The sequence below is a fragment of the Dufourea novaeangliae genome, unplaced genomic scaffold (assembly GCF_001272555.1).
Source record: "Dufourea novaeangliae isolate 0120121106 unplaced genomic scaffold, ASM127255v1 scaffold23, whole genome shotgun sequence".
Taxonomy (NCBI): domain Eukaryota; kingdom Metazoa; phylum Arthropoda; class Insecta; order Hymenoptera; family Halictidae; genus Dufourea; species Dufourea novaeangliae.
The window spans coordinates 377366-402077 of NW_015373894.1; the positions used below are offsets into that span (position 1 = coordinate 377366).

General features: G+C 43.3%; 1 protein-coding gene across 1 annotated transcript in view; it reads right to left on the reverse strand.

The window, feature by feature from the left end:
- Positions 1-229: 229 nt before the first annotated feature.
- LOC107189520 (rho GTPase-activating protein 100F) overlaps positions 230-24712 on the reverse strand; it is a 41972-nt gene continuing 17489 nt past the window's right edge. The window contains exons 2-19 of the mRNA XM_015578076.1: positions 14266-14379; positions 13444-13626; positions 12205-12363; positions 10816-11045; positions 10470-10728; positions 8973-9225; positions 8635-8895; positions 8393-8551; positions 7841-8004; positions 6990-7338; positions 6684-6908; positions 6017-6405; positions 4806-4938; positions 4598-4717; positions 4354-4514; positions 4076-4268; positions 3679-3932; positions 230-508 (exon numbers count right to left, since the gene is read on the reverse strand). Of these exons, the coding sequence (XP_015433562.1) occupies positions 230-508; positions 3679-3932; positions 4076-4268; positions 4354-4514; positions 4598-4717; positions 4806-4938; positions 6017-6405; positions 6684-6908; positions 6990-7338; positions 7841-8004; positions 8393-8551; positions 8635-8895; positions 8973-9225; positions 10470-10728; positions 10816-11045; positions 12205-12363; positions 13444-13626; positions 14266-14379 (3885 nt within the window). The remainder of the gene's footprint in view (positions 509-3678; positions 3933-4075; positions 4269-4353; positions 4515-4597; positions 4718-4805; positions 4939-6016; positions 6406-6683; positions 6909-6989; positions 7339-7840; positions 8005-8392; positions 8552-8634; positions 8896-8972; positions 9226-10469; positions 10729-10815; positions 11046-12204; positions 12364-13443; positions 13627-14265; positions 14380-24712) is intronic.

A 24712-nucleotide genomic window follows, 5' to 3' on the forward strand; every position in this document is an offset into this window, starting at 1 on the left:
AGCATTGCCGATCAATTGAATCAGGACCATGGTCTCAGCTTACTAAAGGTATATGTTCAATGCCCAACGCTGCTACGTTTCTTCCTCGTGATTCCCATCAGCTAAATCTTTCATTCTCACGAAAAACTAAGAGATTGTTATCCAATTATTTAGTCGGATCAAGACATTCAAGCTACTCAAGGCGCACACACCTCCCTAACCCCCATTCTTTCCCATGATCAACAAGACTTCAATGCGTTTTTGATACATGCTGGTGTCGATCGTCGTCGCTGGCCTCGGCGTCACCCTCGACGCCTCTCTCGCCCTCTTCCAGATGCGGTGTGTTACCCTCCTCCGTGTCAACGCTGCTGGTCGGTGTGATCTGCTCTGTTCCAGGACCGGTCGTGTCCGCCGTGGCACCGTCGTTGCTCTTCTCGAGTCCCAGGCCACCCAGAAGGCTCTTGTTAATTGGCTCTGGCGAGGCTTCCGACTCCTCACTGCTAGGTGAACCGGGTGACGAGACTATCACCTGTGCAGACAGAGGACGCCCCGCACGGTCAGCGTCGTTTCGTCGTTAATTCTGAGGTCACGAAGCTCGTCTAAGGCAGTGCTGTCCAACGTGAACCTCTAAAGGCCTAGAGCTTTCCACGTGCATCCATCCACTTTGCTTACTCTGTCCCCCACAGACAAGGGTAACAACGACAGATAAAAGGGCCCTGGTCGTGGACAGCACTGATCTAAAGTACTTCACAGGAAATTGAAAACCCTTTGCACTTTTATAACTGTACGTAGAAACAGGTTGGTTACCACTCGGGTAAATCTCAGCTGTGCAAAGGGTTAAGCATCAGGAAAAGTGTGGAACGGGAAGAGCTGACGTGATGTTCTGTGATTATGTGCAGAGTGAATACACAGTGTTTATGGGTGTCAATGGTATTGAAAGATTCTTGTGAAGTGACTTTGCAAATGAAGACCCTGCGCTCTGAAAAGTCTGTGTTTGTAAAGTTGGTTGACTGAGAATAGGAGATATGGTATGTCACTGTGTATGATTGTACATTCTGGAGTGCCTTTTTAGTGTCTCTCAATGATGACTGTTTAGTGTGAGGCTGGAATATTTGAATGGTGATGACTGAATGACATTGTACATTTGATCTCAGTTCAACTGAAACATTCTGAATACTGCGTATTTCTTTGAAATGCTGAAACGTAGTAGAGTTGAAGGAATGGTTGAACTGAATTCAAGATGCAACGGTTGTGGTATGAGTACAACATGCTAGGGTACAGTAACGGTTCATCAGACTATCAGTGATTACATAGTTTTTCCAAGGGTCGTATCATCACTAATTAAATGAAGTGAGAAGACCACTTGTTCCGTACCTTCCACGCACTCTGCTATCTAATTGTAAGGTTTATATCATGACATGTGATTCTAGATTGCAAGGATGCTAGAGACTGCAAGTGAATATATTCTGTCTTCACTTTATATCGAACAAGTGACTTCATGAAAGCCATTTATTGGAGGTATTGTTTGAAGTATGTTCTTTAATTAGTATAAGAGGAGAATTCTTTCTGTGAATGATAGAATGCTGACTATTAGTCCTTCCATTAGTTGCACTACATACATTGTACAAAGTCGTAAAGAAGCATCATTCTGACTTTTCTACTGTTACCTCATAGGTTATCAAAGATTGATTTTCCTATAAAAATGATATTTCGTGTCACGTAAAATTCTTACACTCTCTTAGACTCTGTACCATTTAACCAAAGACTACACATCAATTGTTTTCCGAAATCACACAGACTGTCTGCGAAAACTGTGACGAGAAGTGTCAGACGACATGAGTGTGTATCGGTTCTCTGATATCTGATCCTGGGCCATGCAAGTGATATAACGATAACTAAAGGCTGATTGTAAACGCGGAATGAAAATGATAATAACGATAATACCTGTGCAAGAAGCGGCGTCTCTGTGCTGTCAGCGGTTTGGTAGAGCCGGCAATTTGCGCTTGCTCTGAAGAATACGTGCCCAAAACGAAAAAAGATAAAGAAGACAACGTAAATCTTCACTATAATGGAAAGACACGTCGAGACTGGCGAGTAGCAAAAGAAAGAAAAAAAAACAACAACAACAATCACCCACCCCGTGTAACGGACAGAACTGACACATCGAGACATGCACGGAGGCGTTCTTGGTGTGCTTGATATTTACACGGATTCATTTCGGACCACGAATTTTTGCAATTTCTTCGCCACATGTGATCCGCTTCTCTGCTTGCTGAACTTCAAGAGTGCACCAATGGAAAAAACGTTATACCTTTTTGGAGTAGAAGTGAAGAAATATCGATAGTTTGATTCCCAAGTATCGATAATAATCGATTATTTCCGATAATTCAAATTCGACAAAATTTGTTTGTTAAAAGAAACCTTTGGAGCTCGTAGAAATGCAAATGTTTGATCGATATTGTGCGTTTTTAAAAAAATGATTATAAAATGTTTATAAGAAATGTAAAATTATAAATATTTGTAGTATATAGTTTAAGAAAATAGTCACTGATTTTTATTATTCTACAGAAGTTGCTGGTCAAGATAAATATTTTTTACATAATTCTCTCAAATCCCCATTTACCTTCCGAAATAAATGAATCTGAGTCTTCTAATGAATTATTTCTTTCCAAAAATTGTCCTATTCGTATAATAATGAAAAAATTACTTTTTTGGCGATGAAAAGTTATAACATTTCTTCTTCAAGAAATATTATTCTAACTTTTCATCGTCAAAAAAGTCATTTTTTCATTTTTTCAATAATCGATATGCCATCGATATTTCTCCATCTCTAGCATGGAGACTACACTCAAAGCTACCTCCTGTTGTCACCAAGCAGTTAAGCTGCACGAGAAGAATAATTTGCAACGACTGACGTCAAGACACACAAGTAGTCACGAGAGAGCCACGGTGATCTGGACACGATCTCAGTGAATGTATGAATGAATGAATGAGTAAATGAATGGAATCGAACGTATTATTGACTTTGACATTATGAAAGCGCGTCAGGGTGTAGCTCTGCGAAGCGAAACGAGGGGGAAAGAGACGTTTTACTTGACCTACCTTACACGGGTAGAAAAGCAGATAGCGAGATAGTTATCGCATGTCTTAAATGGTTTCGTTCAACTTTCCTGGTCTGAACTCTTTTCCAGTTCAGGTTACTATTTGGATCGATTTACCATTAAGACCAGAAAACTTGAAGCTGTCGAATCTCTTTCGCTTCTCTTCTCGTCCTTCTGTTTCGAGTACCTATCGGTCTCGAAGGACTACCAAAGGTTTCAGTTACGTATTAACCCCTTGCCCTATGATTTTCTAGATGTCTGCAGTGTCCAGAATTACTTTACCATTAATAATTCCCCCAGAAACAAAAGAAATCCCTGTACTTATCGCAATTGTACATTTACTCTAAAAGTTAAATATTAATATCAGCAAACTAATATTTCATTTTGACTAAAAGAAAACGAATAATATTTCTGTTTGTTGAATCCATTTTGATAACGTCACCATGAGCCTGACTCGATGTTATAAGGCAAGGGGTTAAGGAGTCTTTGAACGACAGAAGCCAGCGTGTACATTAATAGATGAAAGGGCTGAAGAGAGGCCAGAGAGATCAACTCGAATGTCGTGGAGATAAGACGGGAACTCTAGAGACCCACTGACCTGTCGAGGTTTGACCGGCGGAGGCGGACGAGTGGAGGCCGCGAGGGCTCCGGGCGTTGTAGTTGGGGGCTGTTGATGAAGTGAGTGTTGCTGCTGCCAGGGCAGCCCTGTGCGTCCCAATGTTCCCTGCAGCTGGTGCTGCACCTGTTGATGTACCTGTTGCTGCTGCTGATGCATTTGTTGTTGAGTGTTGTTGTGCTCGACTGGTTGCGTAACTCGAGGTAGCGCTGAAGCGACTGAAGAAATCTTCCGAACTGTCTGTGAAAGGAGCGACTGATTATTCGGCTCTTATTGTTCAGGTTTGGGTGTTCCGTCAAGCCGGGTTAAAATGCATCACAACGAATCACTAAGCCACGACAGGTAGTCTAGAAGGGAATGTTAGAAATGACGACATTACCTGACTTAACCGGCCATATCTCCAGAAGGTATTTGAGCACCGCGATCGGCTGTTGGAAATCTAACGGTGGTCCAGTCTCCTCCGAGTGTAGCATGAGAACAGGGCCGAAACAGACCGCCAGGCTGGCCGGGGACATTTTGTTGCACTGTGACACTACCATTGCCAAGTGGTCCAACAGGTAAATTAGCGTACACTGTAATTCCGAGTAATCTTGTGTCAGCGAAGCACCCTCGTTAGTTGTGTAGGTGAATTAGGAGATTTTTAGTACATATACGAACCTTGTTTACTTCTGGTAGACAATCGAGTATGCTGAACATTAGTTTAGCGTTGCCCTGCGGATCATCCGGTAGACAGACGGCCAGCGCATCGACCATCATTTGGTAGAGGCACTTCGTGAAGAGTGGTTCTGGAAGTTCTCGTAGGTAATCCTTCAGTACACCTAAGAAATTCCATTAAAATGTTAACATCTCGATGAACATTCTATGATCAGTCTACTCTTAGCTACTATGATTAAATATACACCTGTTATGACATTGATGTCGGGCACATTGTCAGGCGACAGGTTCACCGAACGGGCATTTCTCTCGAAGGCTTCCCTCAATATCCTCTTCTTCGTTGCTGACCCACATAGTCTGTACAAACCTGTTCAATCGAAAATTCCTCCATGAATATTGATACTGAAAGGTACAATTGGTAGGCGATCTTAGAACATAAAAGGAAGAGAATATACCAATGATGTCTAGACCCCTTCTCTCTACCTCCTCGACGCAACGCCAGACGATTATGGGAACGTTTGGCACACCCATCGCCAGGGCAGTGGAAACTCCTCCAGGAACTCCACCTGTCTTGCTTTCTCGACTCACCTGAAAACATACACCTACCATTGTAGAAATGCAAGAACTTCGTGATCTTTAATTACCTGAAACTGGAATACTTAACACTTTCGCGACAGCAGATTTTGATACACAGTATCTGTACTGCATTGTTAGTACACATACTAAACATTTGACAGTAAAAGTTAATTAGGTTTATTTAAAAAAAATATATCTAATGAATTCCACAACTTCTTCGTAAAAGAAAACTTGAAAAATATCGAAAATAGATCATTAGCTGCTGAGAATAGTGGAACTATTTGCATTAGTTCCACTATTCTCATCATCAAAGTTGTGAATTGTAGGTTACAAATTTTCTTTTGCTTGGTGCAGTTTGCATTGTCTTATTTTCTGATTCCGATGAAATGTTCAACACACGTCGTTTTTTAAAATATATGCTTATAAAGATGGACAAATATTTCAAAATTACTTGGGTGTTCAAAATTTGATCTTGAATTTACCCCGTCTGTCATATTTACAACGTGTACTTTTCGTGATTAATCTACCACCACCGTTTTTTATTTTAAGGGTACAAAACGAAATAACTGTATATAAAGTAATCAAGTTTAAGTAATATATGACTAATGGAAAATGTACTTGCTGAATCAAAATTTATTTACGTCTAATACAAGCGAAATTTGTTGTTATCATTGCCGATAAGATTTGCCGTTTGCGGGGCGCCTGTAGACGAGATTTCAGTTTGCTTCGAGCAATGTGAAGTAAGCGCCTATAGGCGCCCCTCGTATCAGCGGACAGAACTAATTATAAGTTAACACTTTATTGCCCTTTAGGCTTTTAAATTTCAGTGCTTATAGATAAGAAGCCTATTAATATTACCCTTAGATCAGCGTTACAGAAGAAATTGTTACGTTATTCTATTAGAGTTTTGCTATTTTCCATGAATGTAATGTGCTACTGTGATTAAACTGTTTAATAATAGTTCCTTGGCTGTTGATTCTTGAATCTACAGAACCTAACAACTAGGTAATGTGATAAGCGCCAACAGTACATTGGAAGGAAATTTTCAAAGCACCTCTAGGCGCCAGCAGTAATGAAAAGGTTAACTCACCACAGTGTCGAGATCAACTCCGAAAAGAGGTGCAACTCTGGTGGCCAGAGATATCACCGGAAGTCCTCTCCTCCTGAAGGTTTGTTGAGCATCGGTATACCGTAGTTTTAAGTAGATTGTGCCACGTGGTTCGACTTTGACAGCCAGTTGGTGGACAGGCGACTCCTTCAGAAGAGTGGCCAGGTGTACGGATCCCTTGTAGCAAAGTTTATGCCTGTACTGCGGGTCCCAGGAATAGACAAGCAGGTCCAACTGCCGGTTACCAACGAGATCCAGCTCGAAGGTCTCGTCCCAGTCGAACATCAGGTCACCGGTACGTACCACTGTTCTGGCTTTGTGCACCCTGTCGCACTCCAGCACGCAGTACAGGTCTCTCAACCCACAGCTAGCTGTTTTGGTAGTCGAGTAACAGAGAATGCTCGATAGACTTGACAATTTAATTGTGTCGCTCTAACCCCAGAGCCACCCTAGTTCTGTGTTACGGTTTGCTCTAGGGTTAAGAAAGGCTATACCTTAAACTGTAGAATATTTTCTAATATTCGAGAGTTTAGGGATAGAGGATCTACCATAGGCTTTTAGAGAAAGCAAAGCAATCCTTCTCTCAGAATAGGTCTCTTTGTGCAATGGGAAAGAAACGACTAAAGGATGTGCATACTCCCGAACGTACCTAAGTTAGGCTGACCTGATGGCGTGGAGGGTGTGGTGGCTGCTGACGAGGACGTCGTCGACCGAAGTCCACGTCCAGCCAGGAGATAGACCCAGAGCAATCCGCTGACACCACCGGCCAAATCGCCGCTGCCGCCGCTGGTCTCCCCGAGCGAACTCAGGAGGGAACTGGTCGAGCTCGGAGTCCCTACAGTGGGCGGCTTCTCTATTTTATATTTGAGGAACTCTAAAGCAAGAACAAAAGTTAATATTTCAGTATAGAGAATTAAGGATAATCATCTCAGAACACTGCATTGATTCTTCCCACCTGCAGGGTTAATATCTAGCAGTCTTTGATCCTGAGTTCTGGTAGGCGTGGGAGTCGGTATACTTCTCGTTGACTCTAGGTCCAACAGGTTTCGGATCCTCCTGACCGATGTCGCCCTCTGAGCGGTCGAGCTGCTCAGAGACGGTTTCTGACTCGTCAACGATGTACGGGCGCTTGATGCCACAGAGGCCGGTCTTGGGTTTATCGTTCCGCGGTGGCACGTGGAGCTGATCGCCGTCGATGCTCTCAAATTGGCCAGGTTCACCTGTTGCGCCGAGGCTGACCTCGTTGAGAGGCGGTCCAATGTGCTCGAGAGCGGTCTATAGCCACCGTAGCTGCCATATTCACCCTGTTATCATAACGAGAGATTAGAACGCTCTTAATCTTCGAAAGAGTATAGCAGGATAAGAGGATCAAAAGTGATCCTAGACCGATTTGGAATTGTGATATACCATGCGATAGCTTGTCAAGAGGAAACAGTTTGTGCCAATGTTTCAACTCCGTATCTCGACCAGGGGGGTAGTTTTCCTCTATTTTTCCTGTTTCATGACGTGCAAAAATTCTGTAAAAAAATCTGATGGATAGTACTTACTGGGGCACGCGTTGGAGAATTTTTTGCGATTTTTTAGTTGAGTATCCTAGTTGTAAAAAATCAAAAACGCTAAAGAATACAGGTAATAATCCGAATTTTCTTTATTACTACCCTCTCGGTCGAGACAGAGGGTTGAAATTTGGCACAAACTGTTTTTTCTTGACAGGCTATCGAATGATATATCACAAGTCCAAATCGGTGTAAGATCACTTTTGATCCTCTTATCCTGCAATACTCTTTACCCTCCAAGTCCACGTACTTGATTCGCAGCCGCGTGAATATTCTCCGCGCTGTAGGTATAACGTGGCGGCCTGGTAGTGGTCGCCCTGATTTGTTCATATAAGGCGCTTGTGCTGGGTGTTCGACTCAACCATGCTTTGTATTCGTCCGATGTGAACACACTAGGCGACAATGGTATTCTCCCTGTCGGACAGTCATGTACCGTTGTATTCCTCGGTTGGTTAGCTCCAAAAATACACAGGTTGTCCTAGAAAGACGGGACAACCCGCAACATACGTATTCCTCGTGCAAATACAAATCGAAAAGTCCTTTACCGTTTTGTAATCCGATGCTCCATTCCCGAGATATTAGTAGTTAAACGAACTCCAATCAGCTGAGCGGTGGGCGGGTACGCGTGTGTCCCACCGCTCAGCTGATTGGAGTTCATTTAACTACTAATATCTCGGGAATGGAGCATCGGATTACAAAACGGTAAAGGACTTTTCGATTTGTATTTGCACGAGGAATATGCACATTACTTGTCCCATCTTTTTGGAACATCCTATGTACGGAATGTAAATTAGTCTACTACCTCTGTCACGTCGAATGGAAGGCAATTCAGGCGCCGACAGTGCCCCGTCGCTGTCCTCCTGATCGATCAATCCGGATGCTACTGTGCTAAGTCCAGTCCTGAGACCGGGTTGTTGAGGCAACGTTCTGCCACTGCGGGGCAACGAGTTGGATCTCAAGCCTGGGGACAACGGGCCGCTTTTAGTACCATTTAGACAACTTGGACAAGTCGCTTCTGGCATAATGCGAGTGACATTAACGAACCGGAGGAACTCTGACCAATCTGCGACCTGGAGAGTGTCGCCAGGTGGGAGACAGCGCTGCTTTGCGTTGGATTGTTCATGTTGTGCCTGTAATAATAGTACGCCGATTTCGGCGAGCTGGAACAGGTCGCCTCGGTGTCAGACGCATAGTCCAACGAGGGTCGATGTCTCCTCGTCAGGGTGCCAAATTGGCCCTGTCGTTGCGTGGTCGATGAGTCCGTTTGTGTAGCGTATCTCGTGTTGTATCTCAACCCTGATGTACCTATAGGAGGTGGAAAGAAGCCAGTAGGGTTCAAGAGTCTACCAACTATTTTGGCGAATCAACGGAAGTCAGCTAACCTGACTTCAGACTGGATCTGAGAAGAGTGTGCCGAGCTGGAGTGGTTATGCTCGTGTAATCGACACGGGGCAGATGTTGATCCGAGCCACTTCTGGGCATGATTCGTCCACTTCCCGTATGCTGACCGTACCCGTAATGGGAGGATTGTGTTTGACCAGACAATCTACTTCCAACCGATTGCATCCCTGCACCCGTGGACATCCGACGGCCGCCGTTCGAGGGCATTACCGGCCCCGTGTAAAACGAGTGTACCTAAATTTATGAACGACCATCAGTATAGCCCTGTTCCGTTCGGACAATAACGGTTCGTCAGACCCTTCGTTCACAGTCCATTCACTTAGACATCCTTGCAGGATCTACTTTCAGTAGTCTAACTTCGGGCAGGCTGTGATCGAGGGATTCTTAAGTACTGAGTCATCACGATCAATGGATCATTATTTAGAGGACTTTATCAGAAGTTTTTGAATCGTTTTACTTGGCTTTGTCGGATCCATCTATCGTGTGACTAATGACAATCACGGATCGTCGTGGGCAGAGAATACTCAGAAAGAAAGAAATCGAAACGAACGAACGCATAGCAAAGCTGATGAGGCAACATAAAGTAGGATTCTCACATTACCAGTGGGGATATACACATAGGCGAGTTCAACTTCACGTGGACATTAACGAATATTTGTCTTTGTCAGATGTGTCGCTATTTTTTGAAAAAATCTGAACATTAAAACATAGTGTTTCTTTTTTTTTTTTTTTTTAATGAAACGGTTAAATAGGAATCTCTGTAAACAAATACTTGTCTGTCCAGGTCGGATACGGTGCAGAATATATTGCGCTCATACACAAGTCTAGATATCAAGAAAGAGTTTGTGGTTTTCTTTACCTTTGTGAAATCCTGGTTAATATCAATGTAGCATTCATTCACAGAACCAATTAGTCATGTGAAATTACGTCGTCGAAACACGGTTGAACTGCGTACCGTTCAATTTTTCAAACCACTGGAACAGCTCGGATGTTTATACGATACCCAGATGCTTAATACTTCCGTTTCACCGATCAAAAATCATTCTGCTCCGAGTGGCTTGAGCATACGGACGGTACGCATATCATACTGATTTACTATCAAGAGTGTCTCGAGACATTGCCACGAATTCACCATTTTCTGATTAATCGCGATTGCAATCGAAGACAGAGAAAGGCAAACAAGTGTCAACTTGGTGCAAACAGGTATGTGAAAGGGTGCTCGATCCACATCGTCTAGAACATCTATGTGTGATCTACTTCTGACGACAGGTGGAGATCTATAACAGTACTCTAACTTTATTGAGGTCTTCCTAGCATTTTAGGATCTAGCTGTTTCACCAGGTTCCACTTTATAGTTTAAAAGTGAACTTTTAATCGAAGTGTATCGGATAGCCTCAGAATCCTCCCCTGTTTTCAAATAAAATCTCGACCTGCGTCAGAATCTTTGACAATAAGCGAATCATCACTGAAGGACTTACTTTTTCAGCCAAACTCTCCAATGTTTTCGGGTATCCACGCTCGTACGGCTGGAAATGTTGCGTCGCAGAGGGTTTAGGCTGATGCGTGATGACTGGCGGTGGCGGAGGTTGGTAGGACCAATGTCCTTCCGGTCTGGAATTGTAGTACAGATCACCGTTGCTGGATCCAAGATCCTGACTGGATCCTAGACCTGTCAGACCCAATCGCGACCTGGATGGCAGCATTTCGCGACCGTCGCCACGTCTACGATTACCGTCTCTGTGAACGAAACAAGGTCATCAGTTTCTGTATTCTTTCTGGTACTAAATTAGGTTAGGTCTGGGTTGGGTTGAATCAATTGGATACCTGATGTGATTGCTCGTCGAATGATCGTTCTCATCCTCGTTCAGATCTCTTTTGATAACGACCACAGGCGGTGCCTTGTGCTCGGTCTGACGACTATGCGAGATCGGCTGATGCTGGCCGTGTCTCGTCGCGAGGACTAGCCTCCTGGGTATCGACATGATGATCACCACGTCATCGAGACTCATGTGCGTCACATCGACCAGGTTCACCGCGAGGATCTCATCCCCTACCTAATGACAAAAATAGAGAAAGATTTGTAAAGGTATCTGCAAGGGATTAAAGGATTCCTATAAAGTGATGATCGCCAGGTGGTCAACCGTAAACTAAAATGTAGGACATCTAGCAGGACTCTATCTATAGAATCTATAGTCTCTGTAGTCCTATGTAGAGTCTCTGTATTCTTCGAGTCTTTGTAGTCCTAGATTCTATAGTCCTCATCTATAGAATCTATAGATCTACAGGGCTACCTATAGTCTCTATAGTCCTAGAGTGTCAATAGTCCCAGAGTCTTTGTAGTCCTAGATTCTATAGTCCTCATCTATAGATCTACAGGGCTACCTATAGTCTCTATAGTCCTAGAGTGTCAATAGTCCCAGATCCTATAGTCCTCATCTATAGAATCTATAGATCTACAGGGCTACCTATAGTCTCTATAGTCATAGAGTGTCAATAGTCCCAGAGTCTTTGTAGTCCTAGATTCTATAGTCCTCATTTATAGAATCTATAGATCTACAGGGCTACCTATAGTCTCTATAGTCCTAGAGTGTCAATAGTCCCAGATCCTATAGTCCTCATCTATAGAATCTATAGATCTACAGGGCTACCTATAGTCTCTATAGTCCTAGAGTCTCTGTATTCTTCGAGTCTTTGTAGTCCTAGATTGCATAAACCTAATCTATAGAATCTATAGATCTACAGTGCTGCCTATAGTTTCTACAGTCTTAGAGTGTCTATAGTCTTAGAGTCTCTATAGTCCTGGAGTCTCTATAGTCTTAGAGTGTCAATAGTTCCAGAGTCTCTATATTCCTAGAGTCTCTATAGTCCTATAGTTTCAATACTCGTGATCTATAGTATCGATAGATTTATAGATGCCCTAACTCAACACTATGCATCGTTATGACATAACCTCACAGTACAGGCACATATCCTCCTGGGGACTAGAGTCTATACAAAATGAAAAAGTGTATCCCATAGACGGTTGCATCCTGACAAGGGTCCAGCTTACAAGTTAACCTAATTGTTCAGTACCCCAAAGGGAGCTTGGAGTTTTAATAAATTCCGTGAACCACCGAATTGTCCCCAGCCACGAGGTACGAAGCGAAGGCAGCAATTAGGTTTTCTCGCTTGTTGCAGAAGGAGGAAAAAAATATATAGAAAGGAGCATCTCACCTTCAGGCAGCCGCTGTTGTAGACGGCGGTCTCCAGGGCTATCCTCGAGATGAAGACACCGTCGTTCCTGTCGACCCCGTTACCCTCCCGTATATAGAGCCCGAGCGTTTGTCCCGGCCTTTTGATTATCTCGACAAAGTGGATAGGGTGCTTTGGGTCCTGGAAGCAACGAAGCTGGTGACATTGCCAGCAAACATTCCATGGTATTAAGGCGACAAAACAAGAAAACGCGCCGAACCGGGATTACTTCATTGTCCACGGAGTAATTACACCGGTCGGCCAAATGGGGGAGGAGGGACGAAAATGGACCCGGGATTTTTACGACGTTATACAGTAAACCCTCGATCATTGTCCGAAGGCTTCTCGAAAATAACTTTAAACTAGAATATCTCGAAAACGAAGGCCCATTCTGCGAAAACCAATAAGGGTTTTTTGTAATGCTATGTTGTGTACTATATAACTTGTATACAAGGTGTACCAAAATAGTTGTGAATCCTTGAAGGGGGTGATTTGAAACAACTTTCAATCATCCCTTTCAAGGATTCACAACTATTTTGGGGCACTCTGTATAGTGTCTAGACCTTGGCGCTCCTCTTGTTAACATATTATTATTGGGCCAGTGAAATTTAGGAATTGCGGGATTTCTTATCCCATCTTCCAAAAGTTTCAGAGTTTAGATAGAGGTACTAGGGTCTTCGCAAAGTGATTCTTTTACGTCTAACAAGGGAAGGCACGGAAGTGTCCCTCTCCGATTTTAATGAAACTCCGTATGTGCGTTAAGCAGTCAAAAATAAGGGATACGTATTTTTTTTGTCGGCTGAGACGCGACATTAAGGGGTAAAACCACCCCTCGAAGTTTCGACCCGAAAGTACTATCTCGAAAACCATAGGAGATACATGAAAACTTCTAATGCACGAGATTTGCGGTATTTTATGTAGAATAATATGGTACTAACAAATTGTTCGAAATATAATTTGTTTATAACAAAAAAATTTCAGATCGAAACTTCGAGGGGCGGTTTCACCCCTTAAAGTCGTGTCTCAGTTCTCTCTTATTTTTGACTGCCTAACAGACATATGAAATTTTATCAAAATCGGAGAGGGACACTTCCGTGCCTTCTCTTGTAAGTACTTCGTCCAGGGTAGTATTTTTTCAGCCTAGGACTACTAGGCTATCTGGACCAAAAGTGTTTTTGAGGTTAAGGGATTTCGATGACTTCGTGGATGGTTGCGACATACCTGCATGGCAATGAATTTTTTCGCCGCCGCAGATGCCTGCCTGCCCATTTGTGGTGGCTCGATGACACGCACGACCATTTCACCCCTTCGTTCGACAGCCTCGAGGGCCGCTGCTGTCGAGGCGTCATGATCGTTCTCGACGGTCTCGATTTGCTTGAAGATCTCTGTGCTGATCCCGCTCACCTGGAACGTCGGGTCCTTCTACTTCAACGGATGTAATGAGAACGTGGAAACTGATTACGAGTATTGCGTGAAACTGTTCCAGCTACCTTCGGAAGCACGAGTAATTAAAGGCTGGTATTCACTTGCCTTGAAACGCAACGTTGATAATTTCATTCTAGACGGAACAATTTCACGCAGGGGATTAAATCGATCGGATACTTTCATTCTAACTCGATTTTTCTTTCTAGCTTGCCAATCATTTCGACCGATCGATTGCTTCTTCGTTCTAGGTGTTTGTTTTACTTCAGACAGTATACAGGGTGAATCACGAATTGTGATCGGTAGAAATTACTCTGTTATCCCGGGTATCCGGTTGCCTACACAGGGGTTGAGTTTAATTTCAATCGATACTGTGAATCCTATGATAATTTAAGTATTTCAAAAAAAAAATGGACTACAACATAATTATATAATTTATATTAAAAAAAAAACACTTTTAAAATTGATAAGGGTTAAATGGGACACCCCGTATATAAAATTTCTGGTTGGAGATATACGTAACTGGTATCATTTAGCAACCAGTGGTTGGAACAACGGGATTATTGCACTTTGTCGAATGTATCGCGGCAATTCGTTAGTAAGAAAATGTCACTGGGGTACCTTTCTGAAGTCTCCTTGTATGACCATGGGGGGTGGTTCCTTGGGGCGCAACTGGTTGGCAGGTGCTTGCCTCCCAGGACTTGCGCTTATGTCTGTCACTTCTCCCCGGCCCTCCTGCAACGAAATTAATAGCACTGATTAGCACAACTTTCTCTATACACCACCTAGAACATCGATTAATTTCTGTCCAAGGGGTCTCTATGATAATCGAAGAAAAAAACAATTAAATTTATAGAATTATTAAAATATTTTAAACACATTCAATTTTTATTGACCCACGCACACGTGACTAAATAGTTACATAAAAAAATTTTCCGGATTAATATACAGTTTCACGTGTTTGTTCAAGCACGAAAGGGTTTTTGGGTAGAAAGTAGCAGATTGAAAGGCTTCTGTAAACCAGGCTAAATGGGAACCAATTTTTTTTATGGTGGTCACACGCGAGACTTCAATCGGTAGGCTGATTAAAGGCTCGTAAAAATTTCAAGCGCTTTTAGCCAGTGCAACCCCTCAGGGATGCACGCGTTCGATGTGTCCCCCCCCCCCCCAAAAAAACAGAGTAGGCATTCTTTTGTTAAACACTGATGCAGAGAACCATGAGGTCACATGATCGTCAGCCGTCCAAACGGAATCTACAGTAAAACCCCCATGAGTGTTCGAAGGCTCCTCGGCACTGAACATGAAATATTTCATCAACTAATAATCGTATGGGACTGGAATAAATATCATTGGCTTCATAATTCCAAGCTCTATCGATGTGCCAAACCTCATTAAAAAGTCAGCATTATACCTGGGGATCTATTCCTGTTAACGCCGAGGAGCCTTTGAACACTCATGGAGGATTTACTGTATAATGTATACGAAATTGATGGATCTATTTCTAGAGTTACAGTATCCCCCTGAATCACTGAAGACTATGAAGTGTCCAAGTGGTGGATCTAGATTCCTGATGATCAGGTAATGTTCAGTATGGTTCCATCAACTCTCAGAGTAGTGGTACCTTTAGACACCAATGATCCTTTCAAACTAATCAACAGAATAAACTAACTTTTCAATGTTTCACACAGGCTTCAGAAGTAGCTAGCAAGTCCAATCGAAATCTATAATGTATACATGAAATAGATGGCTCTATTTCTAGAGTTATAGTATATCATGGTACCCTTAAATCACTGAAGATTATGAAGTGTCCAAGTTGTGGATCTAGATTCCTGATGATCAGGTGATTTTCAGTGTAGGTTATATCAACCCCCAGACACCAATGATCCTTTCAAACTATGCAGAATAACCTAACTCTTCAATGTTTCATATAGGCTTCAGAGGTAGATCATAGATGATTCATAGGCATAGGTATCATGGTACCCCTAAATCACTGAAGACTATAAAGTGTCCAAGTGGTGGATCTAGATTCCTGATGATCAGGTGATGTTCAGTGTAGGTTACATCAACCCCCAGACACCAATGATCCTTTCAAACTAATCAGAAGAATACCCTCGTTCACATAGTCTTCAAAGCAGCAGACTGGTAGTAGTCATTCCAAAGGAAGTGGTCCAATGTCTTTTTTAAAAAGTCTAATTCGTCGTAAATGTTTATCCCTATATATTGACACTTCAAATCCAGTGTCAGTTAATTAATTTGTTGTTGATTAAAATAGCTCAGTGTTTGCTAATCATAGTAACAAGGGATAAACAGAATCTTTTTCAGAAAAGAACCTGGAAAAATTGGAATATTTGAAAAGTTACAGAACAAAAAGGGGATTGAAAGTCTCGGACTTGCACTTGATCAGTCAACTAAACTGGCATGTGCTCTACCAAGAAATACAAGAATTAAGTTCGATACTTTACTCCTTTTTGAAAAAATCTTCCAATTGAACTTCTCATTTTTCTAACAATCAAACTTGCAAACTACACTCAAATTTTGGCTATTCGAGTTAGGTTTAGGATAAAACTCTACAGGACAATAATTGTAACCTGTTCTTTTACGAAGAAGATCTTGTTTGTCCCATCTTCCTACGATTACCAGCCACTGAGATATTTTAATTTCCACGAACCCCTAAAACCACATGACGCAAGCCCGTCACAAATACACGTCCTACGTGTGAACAAAAAATCATAAGGTCAAATTGACGCTAGTTGCGAAGTGTCAACATGTAAGGGTAAACGTACACAAAAAATTACATTCATTAAAAAATAAGACCACTTCGTTTGCAATGACCAGGCTCACGAGTACAACTGGTGGATCTCCAGACGTACCAGTTCCACAAAAAAAAAAAAAAAAAAAAAAAAAAAAAAAAAAAAAAAATGGAAGAAGGAAGCACGCAAAGAAACGCACCCCGTGGAGGCATGTGAAGAGCACGAGCCACGCGGCCGAGCCGCACATCCGTCCGCAGATGGACAACAAGGACATCCACACTTGCGCGTCCGTTTTGCAGTCCCTTTTGTCCGAGCCGTCCTCGGTCAGCCCGATCTCCTCGCACTTCGTCCAGCTCCCAGCGGCCCTGGCTGGTGTCCAGGCCTGTTCCTCTTTCCTTAGGTTGGTTTCACCCTCCACCGTTCGACTCCCCGCGCGTATCAGTTCAGCGTCCCACGTATCCATGCGTTCGCAGCTCGTAGGATTCGAGAGGGAGCACACCGTGGATAGATTCGTGCCACTGTACGATGTCCGCCACCCTACTTTCTCTGGCCTGAACGGCTCTGAACCCCCTTTGGCACCCTCGGAGAGGTTCGTTGGTCTCCCAGCCGAGTGGACACCGCCGCGAGTTGAGGTACCACGCGACCAGAGTACGCGAAATTACCTTACGGGAGATGAAGCAGCCCGAGCAGCCACCCCTGTCGCACACATCCTACCCCATGCTGGGCTAATATGGCGGGAAGGAGCCGCTCAGGAGCGTACGAGGCCGCGCCTGCGCCACCCGCCGTTCGGTCACGAGATGCCGGGAAATGGGAGTGTGGGTGAGTATCGACCCGACGTGACGTCACTTTTAACCCCCTCCCCATCGCCCCACTCCCGGCGATGTCGTACATACTCTGTCTTTCGCGTTGATTCTCGGTTATGCTCAGGGCCGTTCCTGGCAGGGGGTGCAAAAGGTGCCCCCGGAGTGGCAGCCGTACATAGTTTATGAAATATTTATATTATTTTTTATTTTATTTATTTATTTAGTAACGGGATAAATACCCTGTAGTATAAAGTGCGAACGGTGCCCCCCCCCTCGTGGGCGGCTAAACCCAGGGGCGGCCGTAGACCGTTTATTCTTTATTCTATTTATTTATTTATTGACGGGATAAATACTATTTAGTACAAAGTTACATAAGAATATAATCATAATATTATTGTTTACTGTATATTATTAAATAGTATATTATTTAATTATTGACACTACGAAGAAACGAATTCTTTAATGCTGGTGGATTATATGTAAAAGGAATTCGAAATATGCATATTCCTCATGCAAATACACCCTGTATATAGTTGTTTAACGGTTACCATGCGAAAGGAGTATTTTTTAGTCTTCATTTGCACAAAATGAAACCAAGATCCTAAACAAATAAATAATTTTATTTAAGTTGAATATATTACTATTTTTATCTTTCTATATATATGGAAGTAAACACAACAATAATTAAATAATATTAAATTAATAACATCGACGCTATTGTTTATGCCCACGGGTGGCCAACAATCTAGTAACGGCCCTGGTTACGCTACCGTTCCTCCTGCGCCCCTTCTCTCTTATCACGTCCACTCTCTGTCTGCTATCCCGGTGCTACTTTTCTGCTGTTTGCTTGTATCCTTTCCTCCTCGCCTCGTACCTATCCTCCTGCCTTGACAATGCGATAGGACAACCCCTACCCTGGTGTCTTTTTCTGTACCACAACGAGGATGCAAAAAAGGGAAAGGCAACGTCGCCCAATCGGGTAATCTGGTCGGACTACATTTAACAAGGATTGTCAGAGGGATTATCAATACTCCGATTCTCGAGTCCTCTCTTTATCTGGTTCAAATGTCCTCTCTGCCAGTCGTCCTCTTCATATCTCACGATTTACGAGTCTTGCCAACCTCCCCCCTCCCTTTTCCGACGACACCACCTGGTCCTCGTATTTGTATCTCTTTCTAGCCTGAATCCCCATCGATCTTCCTCCTACTCCTCATTATTTTTACTTCGACCTATTTCATATCCCCGTTCGGGGATATTCATTTATCCCCCCCCCCTCCCTTTCCCGTTTTATTTCATCCACGCAAGGTTGTTCACCCCTAATTGCATCTTCCCTCTCTTGACATCTTTCCATCTAGTCTCGCCTCGTTTCTCATGGTTTTCCATTCGAGGATCTGTGTGTAGGCACTTCTGCTCTCGATCCCATGTACATACTTGTACGCTATATACTGGGTGGTCCACCTGAAACCGAGCGCCTAAGTATCTACTTGGATATAAAGTTATAAAAGTTGCTGAAGTTAATAAACTTAATGAAGTTATGATGTTTCGGTATTGAGTTGCACCCGTTTGATGGGCGCAATATGCTGAGAGGAAATTCATTTTTTTTTTCGGAGACATTTTTTAGAGATACAGTAATGTCTCGATGAGTGCGACGTACTCGGGTTTTCTTCAGAGCATTCGTGGCAAGACGAAAAGGTTTAAATCGAAAATTGATCCAACATACCCACTCTCCCCTATATTTCAAGATACATCTAAAGCTGCGTATCCACTTGTTGCGTATCCTCGTATCGTATCACCGTTGTGTGTCAATGTGGACGGGCAAGCATTGCATCGTTGAAAATGTATCATATGGTGATACGACACGATGTTACGCAGCAGTGATACGCAACGGTGATACGCAACAAATGGATACGTACCTTAAGATGAAAGACAAGTGGAGGTCTAAAGAGTGCCCAGGCATCGTCGCCAGCCTGTGCCTGATCAAAGACACACAGGTAAGCGATTCTACCGTCGGAGGTGCTTGAAATTTTCGGCACTTACAGCCCCACCCCCCACCCTCTTTTTCTCGTCCCCGCACGAGGGTGCTTCACATTGTGAACTGAGAGCTTTGGCTTCTCTTCTTTCAGCCCCTCCCAACCGTCCCCACCTCGTTCTGTCTGAATGTTTCTTGGCTCTTGTTTGGATACTCTGCCCTTTTTGCTACTCTATGTTTACGCCTTCTTTTGCCTTTTCTGTTGCCGGATTCTGTGTTCCGAGACAACTGAACTGTGATCTTCCTGCATGCCTACCCTATCCCTTTGGGATCATTCCACGCGAAATAGGACACTTTTTGGAGTAACATTTCCGATTTTGACAATTGGATATGTTGTGGTCTTTAGTGATATATAACGGGGCCCAGGACTATCAAACCTTCTAGGACACTCTTGGTTGAAAAGAAGGGGGAGGTAAGATATTTTTCCAAAAATTAAAATTTATTCTAAATAAAATTAAATAATATTTAATCATAGCGAAATGGAAGACTTAGAAGGAGGTCCCCTAGCTCCTCCCTTCATCCGGCGCAGGTGTTTCGTCTACATAAAAAAAACTACAAAAAAAAAAAAAAAAAAGATACTCAAAACTTCCCTGATTGAAATGGGAAGAAGCATCAGCCACTGGGACAACGAACTTCCGTTCCATTTAGCAACCTCTCAATGTTCACGAGGTAAAATAAAATTCACGGTTGCTCTCTAGCCTCGGGCATTTCGACGCGAAAATACGATCTGACCCTCTGAGAGAGAGAGAGCTTTTATATTCCGACGAATCGAAACGAACGATCTGGCTAGGAATTAATTTGAATGGGGCCACTTTTTCTTTCGGTAGTAGAGAGCTAGTTGTGCTATCGAGGCGTAGCGGTTTTCATTGAGTCTCGAACCGAATTGTCCGCGCGCGTGCGCGACGACCTTTCGCGAAATGGGGTGGATTTTACGTGCCTTGACTGGGTCCACGCTTCGGCGGCCTACGCTCTCGTGGATACTCGTTTCCATTGTTCAGTGTTTTAACGCAATTAATACCCGTCTGGGTCGTAGTGTCGTCGCGACCTAATGTCGTTAAATCGCCACTGGGATTCTCCGGTGTGTTCAGTTCCAGTGGTTTCGACACTGCGCGTGAGACACGACGCACAGTGGTCCTTTTCCCCGAAAAGCAGCCCAACATTCATCGGACTTTCATAAAAATCAGTTTTTTCGTGTTTTTGGGGTTGCTGAATATCTTGTCAAAAGTGCAAAGTTCGCTGTTTTATTTTTGTCGATTTTTATGAAAAATTCAGCTTTTCTTAGTTTAACATGTCATGGTAGTGAAAATGATAATAAGAAAAGTACTCTATAATAATACACACATCACTTATTCCATGCGAACAGGCGAGTACTAGTGGGGGACCAATATTGCGTATATGCAATATTTATTATGGCTACACTCGACGATCTAGGGTCGTAAAACTTAACTTTGTTAAATTATTTTTTACTTAATTTTGTTTTAACATACCTTTATATAATGTTCAATATAGAAATGTGTTAGTATAAGTGCCTAATACCCTGAAAATTTCAAATTTCTTCCCAGATAGCACATGACGCCTTGAAGACGCCCATTTTATAGCTGTTTTAGGTCTAAGGCGTCTTTAAGCCGTCTTCAAGGCGTCTTTAAGCTATCTTCAAAGCGTCATGGGCTATCTGGGTTGATACATTTGTCTATAAATTACTACCATAACTATGACTGCGCCTATCAGTTCTTAACACGCTGTATATCCTCTATCACTGAAATCAAATAATTCACAATTTCGTAAATATTAGAACCACGAAGAAGGTGCTATATGAATCATGTTCAGACACTTTTCAGGTCTCTGTTTAATAATTGTGGAAGACTGAAAAAAAAACAGAGGGTGACGTGTTTCGCCTCGAAGGGTCGAGGAACGGACGAAAAGGAAGCCAGAGGGTCACCCCTAATGTGTCCCGGTGTGCTGGATTTAAGGCGGCCCGCTTTGCCACGGTTCTGTTTCAATTTGGCACCGGTCCATTGGCTCGACGTACACTTCCCGATGGTATCTAACCCCGGTTGGCAACTGGAAAAAGTCATGGTCCAATATAAAAAAAAAAGAAAGAAAAAAAAAACTATTTGGGACACTTTTGGACGGAGGCGAGTATCTGATCCACGTTCGATGTATTTGGACCCAAACCGATTTATTCTCAATGATTGAATAAATATCTCTTCGACTTGATGTCCTCGGACATTAGGGGACAATGCTGCTATCTGGAGGAGAAAAGAAACCAGGCAAAAATTCATCGTACCGTTCGGAGTATACTGCCTTCCTGAGCTATAGTGATTTTAGGTGTGACCCTATAAGGTGCTGTGTCATACCCTTGAGGGTAGAAACCACTAAATGTGTTATTTGCTACTTCTTTGGTCCTATTTACATTCTTTAACTACACATCTTACATATTTTTTTTACTCCTCAAATTTGAAATATTTTTGGCTGCGTTTCCAAAAATCGGACAAAATTTTGCAAATTCTTTCATTTTACAGAAAAACAACGTTTGCGTGAAGGATTTTTGACGAATCGAAAGTTCAGACCTAAAATTTTGTTGAAAAATATTTCAATTATTAAGATAATAATGATACCTTCTTCTTTGAACTGCCTATAACCAACTCTGATCAGTATAATGCTGTGTCGGTAACACAGGGAGTGACATTACAGTAGTAAAACAATTTTCTTAAAATTTTCTGTCTTAACTTTCGAGTCGCCAAAAATCCTTCTCGCGAACGTTGTTTTTATGCAAAATGAATGTATTTGAAAATTTTCAGTCAAATCGGGCATGTTCGGTTTGTGGAAATACAGCCGAAACTGGGTGAAAATTCTTCGAAACTAGTATAAAGAAGTGATAACAGACTGGTCAAAAGCTTGCTAGGGGATACGTGGTCTGAAAAAGAACGACCCGGACCAATGGAGGGGGGTTCGTGGGAAGGGGAGCAGGGCGATGATAACGGGTGGCTACGCTACTGCGCGTAGTAGCCCGGAAGTATCAGTAGTAAAACCGTAGTAGTAAGTAGTAACGGCGTGGTACGCAGGCGTACGCACGTTCGGCGTCTCGTTCGGGGTCGCAAAAAATGTAGCAGCGGTGGGGAGTGAGTATTCGAGGACGAAACGGAGCGGGAAAGAGGATCGTTTGTGGTTCTCCGAAAGGAGACGCGGGGATGCCGATGGTGGGGGATGAGTGACGTAGCGGGGGAAGCTGCGGTGGAGGGAGTGGGACAAGAACGAAAGTGGGAGGGGAGGGGGGGTTAATAAGAAAAAAGAAATATGGAACGCAGAATGATGAATATAAAATAAGGAGGCGATGGAGTCTGAATGGTTGAGGGAGGAGTTTCTGTAGAGACTAGAGTGGAAAAAAATAATTGAAATGGAGATAGTAGTTTGTTGGGAAGGGAGATTTGGAGAAAATTTAACATTTCCTTGACCAGTCTTCGTGTTCCTAGTCTAACAAGGAAAGAACCCCAGATTGGTGCCTATACACTATGGCACATTTTCCTTAGAAATAAATAAAATATTATTTTAACAATGCTTCGTTGGTTTAGAAACACTTTCAAAATTGCTTCAATGGACAAATGGTAGAAATAATTCATGCAAGAATTAGACAAAAAATTATATAGGGGTAATGATGAGGAAGCGAATCGCCGACCTTCGTATTGCGGGATACGCCCTGTAATCGACTAGGCTAAAACGTCGTTGCATTTAGTGTTTCAGATTACGACTTACAACTCAGTTGAACATCTATACCTTTTAATTTCCTCAAAAACGAAGGCCCATGGAAGAAAACCCTGAAAAGGATAGTCTGTACGTTAACTCAGCAAAGTGTGCACGAAATCTGAGACATAAATTTGGGGTCCCCTCCTCGTAAGCCAAATTACGGTTGAAATACCGTGTAAGACCGCGGTACCCAACAAGTACACTGACGAGCAAACTCGGCTTCCGCTGGGGGAAAAAGTGAGGTAGACGAATAAGAAATTTATGCCAAATTAACATTTGATTTAACATTTATTTCAGTCCTTGAAATAAATTTATTAAGTGGTAGGAGACTTTTCTTCTACGCCACTTTTTCCCCTAGTGGAATCCGAGTTTGCTCGTGAAGGTACAGTAGACGAAACATCGGCCAGTGTTACCAACACAATGTCCCTAGACGAAAGCAATCCCCGCACCCAAAGAAGATTCCTAGGAGTCCTGGGAAGGACCGGGATGTGCTGGCAAGACAAAGCATCAGGAGCAGCTAGATACAATCGAAGAAGTAGACGAGGCAAAACCAAACGTCGTTGAAAAACGAAAACAGGCAGGGTCACGCGAAAAATTCGCGAAGATGGAAGGGAAGTAGTGTGTGGGGGGGGGGGGGGGGGGGGATGGCGAGAAAGGGATGGTCCTGCAATACGATGTTCCGCTGGTGCGCCTGCGTCTTGCGATCCTGAAGTGGCTCGGAGAACCGAACTGAATCTCGCCACCCTTGCCAGCGCGTCTGTGTGACAGCCTAGACGTGTGTAGACTTGGGGGGGGGGCGTCCCCTCTCTCTTTTGCCACCCAACGACTCTACCCAGTGCGCCTCTCTATCCTGGGTGTTGACCACATTTCCACATTGAGTCTGTGTGTGTGCGCGCGCTCCTCCCACGTCGGAGGTCGATGCACGCGCCGGTGTGGACTACTATGTGTCTACCGGACTTATGTATATATGTACATGCAGGAGTACGCGGAGAAGTATGTGCCCCTCCCCCCCAATCCTCTTTATGTACGTACGTACCTCGCGGAATACGTGACATATATTGTGACGATGTACACCCGGTTTTTTACCGAGTTAATACGAAACGGTTGATTCGCAACAAAGCTGCCCCCTCCAGGTCTGATTCTGTTTCTTTCCACGGGACTTTATTCGTGTGGTACCTTTCGTGGCCTGGATTCGGGGCGGACGAAATGGTGAACGGACCCACACTATTGTCCAACCAAAGACGAAGTTCGAGGGAACTGATATGCTGCATATATCAATACTTGGATGGTGGACTTTTCTGGATAGGTTCCAATGGCGGGGTCAATTTGGACCCAGAATCGTTCGATCGAGAGGATTGATAAGCTGCATATACCAATACTTGGATGGTAGACTTTTCTGGATAGGCTACAATGACTGGGTCAATTTGGACCCATAATAGTTCGACCAAAGACGATCGAGGGGACTGATGAGCTGCATACACCAATACTTGGATAATGGAATTTTCTGGATGGCTGGGTCAATTTGGACCCATCATTGTTCGACCAAATACGATTGACATATTGATAAGTTGCATGTATTAATCTATGGATGGTGGACTTTTCTACATAGGACCCAAATCGCTGGGTCAATTGTGACCCATAATCATGATTTTCCACGTACTTAGAACGTTGTGGATTTGCGTCACGGACAGGAACTTGAGACATGAAGGGCACAAAGTTGGGCATCAATGTGGTACGGTAAA